Raw genomic sequence first — 7,835 nt, forward strand, 5'->3', positions numbered from 1 at the left:
AAATCCACTGCAAACTCTTGAATACTGATGGGTCCAACCACTGACTTCTCTACACCAACCTAAGAGGAAAGCAACTCACTCCACTGACGCCACCAGAATTATCATAGAATCATAGAATATCAGGGTTGAAAGGGACCTCAGGAGGTCATCTAGTCTAACCCCCTGCTCAAAGCAGGACCAATCCCCAATTAAATCATCCCAGCCAGGGCTCTGTCAAGCCTGACCTTAAAAATCTCTAAGGAAGGAGATTCCACCACCTCCCTAGGTAACCCATTCCAGTTCTTCACCACCCTCCTAGTGAAATAGTTTTTCCTAATATCCAACCTAAATCTCCCCCAGCATGTATATGGCCCCCTGAGTTAACTCTCACAGCTACCAGCCTTGACAACGCTGCTTTCAAATGCAGACAGATGCCCTAGTTTCACAACAATGGAGACTTGCGGAAGAGACCTAGTGGGTGTGTGGTGTGACAGCTGGGGCTGCTTTGCCAGACACGGTGGGCTGGAAATCCCTGTCAGCAACAGGCAGCAAGATTCTTATTGGGACTTGGTTGCTTGAGTAGCGAGGTGGAGCCGGAGCTCTGTCAGCACAACTCGGCAGGATTTCCCTGTCCCACGGGACTGCCTCCTCCTCTCTGTCCAGCCCTTTGGAGAATGTGTTGAGGGAAATAAAGGTGAAGCTCTGAGCTGAGGCCGGGCATTGTTAGTAAAATTGCAGTGTCGGGAGGCTCCATCTTCTTCAAGGTCGATGGGTCATCACAGGCTTCTGCAAGGCACCAAGACACTGAACTGAAAACCTCAGGGCTACAGGATCGAACATACGAATCTCATTCGCCCAGGGACTCGCGCTGTTTGCTTCCCGTTTCCCTTCTCCCACCAAGCTGCGTGCCTCTCCTCCTGCAATCTCCACTCGCCGTGGGCTGCCCTCGCTGCCCCTTCTAGAGCAGGAGATGAAGCCACCAGCACGGCTCCCTGGGGAGACGTACCCCTGGAAGATCCAACTGCCTCCTTTCATCATGCCCATGTCATAGTCTCGTGCGTGCCTGCTGACCTAGTCAGATGCCTTGAGATCAGCTCTGCACTCAACAGCTCCATTTCTTGCCTAGCAGGCTCCAGTGACCGCACACTGGCTAAGGGTGGGCAGGCTGAACCACACCACAGAGGAGTGGTTGCTGGTCTCTGGGCAGCATTGGTGTCTCAGAGGTTTCAGCAGTGGAGCCCCATGGAGGCACCAGGAATGTCTTGACCAACATTAGAGGGGTGAAATACAGTTTGCTAAGACTTCTGTGCTAATTTATTGATGTAGCAAAATGCCCAGACCCCGTATGGCCGATCAGCAAGAACTCTAAGCAACCCTCTGCTCCTTTCAAGCCCCAGTGTGTGGGGGGGCATCTGGCACTAAGGAGCAGGACCGGACCCACAGCTGCAGGAATGGCCTCTTTGCATACTCCTCCCCCCACACTCAGGTGCTGCACTGAGCTGAGCCAGACCAGAGACTGGCAGCTCTAATCGGTTTCCTGCCCCTGCAGGTTGACTGAAACCCCTTCAATCACGTGTCGGGTCAATAAGTGAGAGTCTGGAAGGTTACCGCGAAGATGCGATCTGCTTTCCTGTTCTTCCCGTTGGGGTTCCTCTGTGTCAAAGAGCCTCGGTAAATGGAGTTTCGATCAAAGGATTCGTCGCCGTCTTTACAAAAATAAAAGATAAAATAGCGTACGTTGGTGGTGTTGATCTAAGATCACGCCTGGGTGACAAGAAATGCACCTGGATCTTTTGAAATAGCTTCCTTGCCCTGCTCTGGGCCTGAGTCTCCTCTGACTCACAGCAGTTTTACCCGGGTGTGTAATCAGTGAGTTACTCCCAATTTACACTACTGTAAACCAGAAGAGAATTAGACCCTCCATATTCGAGGTGAACAGCGCGTGAGCCAGGTCATATTCCACCTCAGTCAGAGGTGTCAATTAGTCACTGAGCCACTGTTATTTCCATTCATAATTCAGTATCTACATTTCCTGAATGTGTCTGAACAATTCAACCAGCTGCTCGCCTCTGCGTACTCATTATTCTATCAGTGACTCCTGCTTTATATTTATACGTCCCCCCTCTTCCCGGTCAGGGAAACGGTAGGAATCCACCTTGGAGACCATTTGAGAGGCAGCTTCACAGAATCTATTACAATAGCGTGTCCAGCTACGCTGGAAGTGGCTTGACAATTTCTCAGAACAGGTTCTTGGCCAGCATAGACCAGGGGTGTTCAGGGTGCAGGTGAGAGCACCATGTACTGTCTGCATGTGGAAATGTAACTCCCAGCTAAAGGCCTGGTTCTCCTTGACTTTGCATCTGTGTCGCCTTTACGCCAGTGGCTTCTCTTTTGACCTGGTCCCATGACTGCAGTGGGACCAGATCAAACTCAGTGAGATAGTCAGAGAAATAACAGCAACTCTTGATTTGTCCTCAAATTAGTCCAGTCACCTTTACTGCTGCTGTTCAGAGGAGACACCAGGGCACCTAGGCACCATGGCAGGTGCATTAGAAGTACAAGGGGCCAGATCCTCTGTCCCTCCCATGCCCCCTGCAGCACAGATGGGACTGTTGTAAGGCAGCAGCTGGGGATTCTCCTAGCAGAGGGATCCTCAGCTGGCATGGGGGGGTTGTGCTGGGGCAGGGCTGTGGTTCCTTGGGAGCCATCCTCCACCAGCACCAGCGGGAGGTGCACATACTGACCACCCGAGACCGCAGATGGGGAAGGAGAATTCGCCTGGCAGAGGAACAGCACCGGGCACTGTAAGTGGCTCTCCACTGCTCCTCCCTCAGAGGCCCTGCGGAGGTGCTTGCCGGGGCTGGAGGCTGGAGGAGAGGTATTGGGCTGGATGGGGAGTGGATTAGCTGCTAGGGCCATTCTGGGCTGTGAACAGCTCTTAGGCAGCCCTTGGGAGGCTGCTGGAGCTTAGAGCAGATCCCTGCAGCAGCCCAGAAATAAGCTGGTTTTAAGCCCCTTGTGTGCCAGCTTTGCCCATCCACTCCCTGGGGTGCATCTTTTGCTCTGTGCTTCCAGGAGCCCTCTGCCCAAAAGGACAAAGGCTCACGTACCCTCTACGGCTGGGTTCTGCTTACACAAGGTCTTTACGGGATCACTCTGGTCAGAGCAATGGCTGCTTTTTGAAAGCAGGGCTGCGTTTACTCTCCTGCAATGATCCCACAGCAAATCTACTCAGTTCACAAGATCAGGCAAGGTCTGCACTGCCAGCTCAACCCGCTGGCTAAATATTGAGCCGCGGCCCCTCAGCCTCATGCCTCGTCATTAACCAGAAAGGGGCTGGAACTAGAAAGTAGCGGAGGATGTAGCGGATATAGGAGCGGAATGCAGCCTGTTCTTCAGCAGCTACACTGGCACTGGGGCCGGAGATACAGACTTTTTTCTGTCAGACTAAGACAGGCTTCAAAAGGGATATCCAGGAGGAAACGCGGCTGTTCCGGAGCCACTGTTCTGATCCTGACTGTGCACTGAATTTTAAACGATCAAGCGTTTTTCTTTTAAAATCTATTTGCAGGAGGTTCTTAGCGACGGAGAAAGACAAAACATAACATTCTGCATAAAAACCGCAGTACCACCGAAACATGGACTCGGGTTCCTACGCTTAAAGCATCAGACAAAGCCGGGATATCATCTGCAATTCTCCCTTCCTGCACTCAGAGCAAAGCAGCAGGTGGGCTATCTGGTTCTCGCGTGGTTCTGCTCTTGGCAGACCTTGCAAACACCTTTCTGATAGGAAAGTCCTTGGGTGTGCTGGAGCTGTGGGGAGGAGGGGCAAAGGGAGTCTTACAAAAGCTTTTTGTCTCCCCTGGGAACAGCTCAGCCCGTCTCTGCCATTACACTGCATAGAGATCATGGTGCATTCCAGGCATGTCCCCAACCCAGCCCTGTTATGCCTGCCTATTCTGGAGGAGCTGGGAGGAATTCTCTGCTGCACAGTTCGGTCACCTTCAGCGACTCTCTGCACCACCGAAGCCTTAGCACGGGCCAGGATCTTGCCCCATGTTGGGCATGGAGGCTCCCAATAGCAGGTTAATCACCTCAATTCCTTGGTAAAGGGACACAATGGGCCAAAATCCCCCTTGGAGTAAGCAGATGCCACTTGGCTGATTTCCAAAGAGTTGGGCCCACTTACAGCCAGGCTGAGTGGGGCCCATTTTTGTAGTTCATGGCTGCATCCGAAACCCCAGCTACAGGGGTTCTTGCCGCAGTGAGGCACAGACCGGCCTATTGGTCTCCACTGCGGCATACGGGGCCAAAGTATAAACTCCTGTTAGTTAGCCCGCCGCATTGAGGGGGACTGCATGGTACACTGTGTAATGGAAACGTCCTTAGCACCAGCAAGTCCCCCTCTGAACTCCCGACATCCCTACGGACCCGGAAACGCCGGGCTTAACGAGGCAGCTTTTTGAACCTCTACATAATCTCCCATTCGCTCTCGCCTCGTTCCAATTTCCTCTATCTACATTCTCCCTTGCACGTCGTTGACCTGTGGGGAGAGTGGCGAGGAGATACAGAGTCATTCTGCTCCCTTGTGGGGGCGCCTGGGGGATTAGCCTCCTACCCTGACGTCAGTGGATTGCCCCATCGCTCTCTCTGCATGCCCGGAGCGCAGCACCCCAGTTATCTAGCTGCCCTTTCAGGGGAAGAGCCGATGACCCCTCCTCACCAACAGAGAGAAGGGACCTCGCTCCCTGTGAGATTCAGACCAGGAAACGTGCCTTGCAATTCGCTTTTAATGGGGGGGGGGGGGGAGGGAGAGGGATGGTAAATTCGTTCTCTGTATTCAATGATTGCTTTTCCCTTTCCTCGCCACTCCTTCCCCTGCTCAGCACTTATCTAGAAGGACAGCAGCTCTTTCTTCAATCCCGCCTGCAAGCTTATGATTCAAGATAAGAGAGAAGTGGAAAAATCATTTCCTATGGGCTCTTGCTGACAGCGGCCAGGGCCTAACATAGCCAGAGACCTTCCCTTCGCCTGGCCACGGCGGCTAGCTTTCGGGTCTTTGTCTTCTCTGAGACACTTCTAGCAGCTGGGCTCCTGCCCCTGGAGAAGAGGTCAGAATGGTGACGGTCCGGGGACTGCAAAGACGCTCACATCGAGGAAAAACCCAACAGGGAGGGGCAAATACTGTAGACGTGAGGAAGAGGGGGAATGCTGACGATCTGTATTGCCTTAGGGGAGTGGAGAGTACAGAATTCTGTTCTCTGCTGGGAGGGGGCCAGGAAGATTTTTAGCCTTTTGCCTCAATCTGGCCAGCGGACTCTACTTCCTTTCCTGGATCCCGCAGGCCTAGTTCTAAAATCCCACTCCCCTGCACTTGCCATACCAGCTCCCTGGTTGAAAACCATGGCCGGAGGCCGGACAGATGTAACTTGCAGCCCCCACAGTGTGGGACATGAGTCCCCACAGGGTCCGACATTACCCCCACCCTTTCCTCAGACACAAGCAGAGAACACAAGCCTTACCAGCAATTTCAAGGGAACTGTTGAATTTTCTCCTTAACACCTGTGGCATAGATATTACCTAGAAGAGAAAAGAGAGGAGTCATTGTTATCTCCGGGACCGTTTCCTTTCTCTCAAAGCGCTGTGTGAGGGGGGCATAGGATAGCCTTAAAGCTAGGCTCTCTGTCTGGGTTTAGGAAAGATACCAGTCTCCAACACGCCTTCACATGTCCATCCCGGTCAGAATCAGTCAGCTGAATGTGTACCGGTGGGAACGCTGTGTTTACTAGCTGACTGTACCAAGAGTACACGGCAGGCGGGTGCGGGGGAGACACACAAGGGGAAAAGCAAAGCAAAGATCATTGTTTAATTCTTCCCAAATGCAGAACTCTATTTGACCAGAGAAATCCTGACAGCCCTCCTGGAACTAATTCTAGTGCTGGGAAGCTGTACCTTAGGGCAGGTCTTCACTAGGGGGGGGGGGGGGGGGTCGATTTAAGATACACAAATTCAGCTACGTGAATAGCGTAGCTGAATTCGACCTATCGGCGCTGACTTACCCCGCTGTGAGGACGGCGGCAAAATTGACCTCCGTGGCTCCCCATCGACGACGCTTACTCCCACCTCCGCTGGTGGAGTAAGAGCGTCGATTTGGGGATCGAGTGTCGCGTCCCGACGAGACGCGATAATTCGATCCCTGAGAGATTGATTTCTACCCACCGATTCAGGCGGGTAGTGTAGACCTAGCCTTAGACAGCACTTTGTTAATCTCAAGGTGAATGATTGGGAGGCTGGCCACCATACAGAAGTCTGCATTCTCCAGAGGGCAACGAGATATTATTGCACATTCAGAATGAAAATCATGCACCATTCGTAACAGGTGACAGATTTGTGGCCTGATAGTCAGAGGGACCCTCTAGCTACCGAACAGCTAGCATCTGTGCAAACTTCCCTAAGTGGCTATGCCGTCATGCCTCAGCCCTGAGCCGGAGTAATCGCTTTAGCCCCAAGTCAACAAAGCATTTACGCGTCTGCTTAAGTCTTCTCCGATTCAGCCATGTTTTGCTGACACAGGGTAATTTGAGTCGGTGGACCAGTGGCTACCTCATAACACCACCTGGTGGCCTCAGAACGGCCCTGCATGCGGCCCCTCCTCTGTTTCCCCTCTTGGATCCCCAAATAAACTCCACGCAGGGTTTTCCCAGTCAAACCACAACAGCCCTCCTAGGGGTCTGATTTATTAACTCAAAGCTCAGAACTAAACACCCCTCAACGGGGTACAGCCCAAATGCCCCGGCCTGGTCAGAGCCCTTCCTGCCTTAGCAAGCTATGCCCAGCCCTTCCTAGCTGCAACCATTCCCCTGGTCTCGGGGCCTGCAGTCTCACTACAGCCCCCAGAGCTTCCGCCTCACTGCAGTCATCTTCTGCAGGAAATTCCCTGGTTCCCTTCAGGCGGGGCTCATCCCGTTATCAGGGTTGGCTTGGTCCAGCCCAAGGCAAGCCACCCTGCTCCAGGGCCCTTTATGTAGGAGAGAACAGTGCAGTTCCCATGCCCATTACTGGCCTTTCTGCCGAGTCTGCCAACAGCAGCTACCCATTATGGATGGTGATACATCTGTGACGTGGATATGTGTCCGTTAGGAATTGGCTGAATCCCCCAAGCCCAATTCACACAGGCTACTTGATGTCTCTTCAAAGGGTAGTGAATCACAATCGCTCCAGACTACCCAAGGTTTCTCTGGTTTGTTTTAATCACCTCACTGACAGCCAGGAGACATCTATGTACTCACTTTGAAGTCATCTGGCAATGCCATCTCTGAAGAGTCCGTACTTTGATCTCCTGGGCTGCTACCTGCGTTCCTGGGAGGCTGGAGCATAAACAGCTTGGGACAGGAGAAATGTAAAAGATTTCTATGATTCTTCAGTGCCATAGGACAAGCGAGAGGCACAGCTATCCAGTGGGCTGACCACAGCAGTTGGGACATTTGCAGTGCTGGTTTTCCATGCCAGCTCATTCACCGTGGTGATATCAAGGGAGCTATGAGTTACATTAACTGATGGCTCAAAGAGTGGCATTGAGTGAATAGCTGATCCCGTGGGTAGAGCACTGGGTACTAGGCCCAGCCCTGCTACTAACCGAGGTAACTTTGGGCAAGTCGCATCACCTCTTTGTTTCCCCTCCCAATGTTTGACTGTCATAGAATCATAGAATATCAGGGTTGGAAGGGACCTCAGGAGGTCATCTAGTCTAACCCCCTGCTCAAAGCAGGACCAATCCCCAAACAGATTTTTGCCCCAGATCCCTAAATGGCTCTCTCAAGGATTGAACTCACAACCCTGGGTTTAGCAGGCCCCTG

At 52.5% G+C, this 7,835-nt stretch overlaps 1 protein-coding gene across 4 annotated transcripts in view; it reads right to left on the minus strand.

The window, feature by feature from the left end:
- Positions 1–276: 276 nt before the first annotated feature.
- The window catches only part of MLPH (melanophilin), an 83,436-nt gene continuing 75,877 nt past the window's right edge, over positions 277–7,835 (minus strand). For all 4 annotated transcript variants that reach the window (XM_034786324.1, XM_034786323.1, XM_034786321.1 and 1 more), the window contains 4 exons: positions 7,269–7,361; positions 5,502–5,559; positions 1,588–1,685; positions 277–765 (listed from right to left, as the gene is read on the minus strand). In XM_034786324.1, coding sequence (XP_034642215.1) covers positions 739–765; positions 1,588–1,685; positions 5,502–5,559; positions 7,269–7,361 — 276 coding nt within the window. In that variant the 3' untranslated portion in view covers positions 277–738. The remainder of the gene's footprint in view (positions 766–1,587; positions 1,686–5,501; positions 5,560–7,268; positions 7,362–7,835) is intronic.

This window comes from Trachemys scripta, chromosome 11, assembly GCF_013100865.1.
Source record: "Trachemys scripta elegans isolate TJP31775 chromosome 11, CAS_Tse_1.0, whole genome shotgun sequence".
Taxonomy (NCBI): domain Eukaryota; kingdom Metazoa; phylum Chordata; order Testudines; family Emydidae; genus Trachemys; species Trachemys scripta.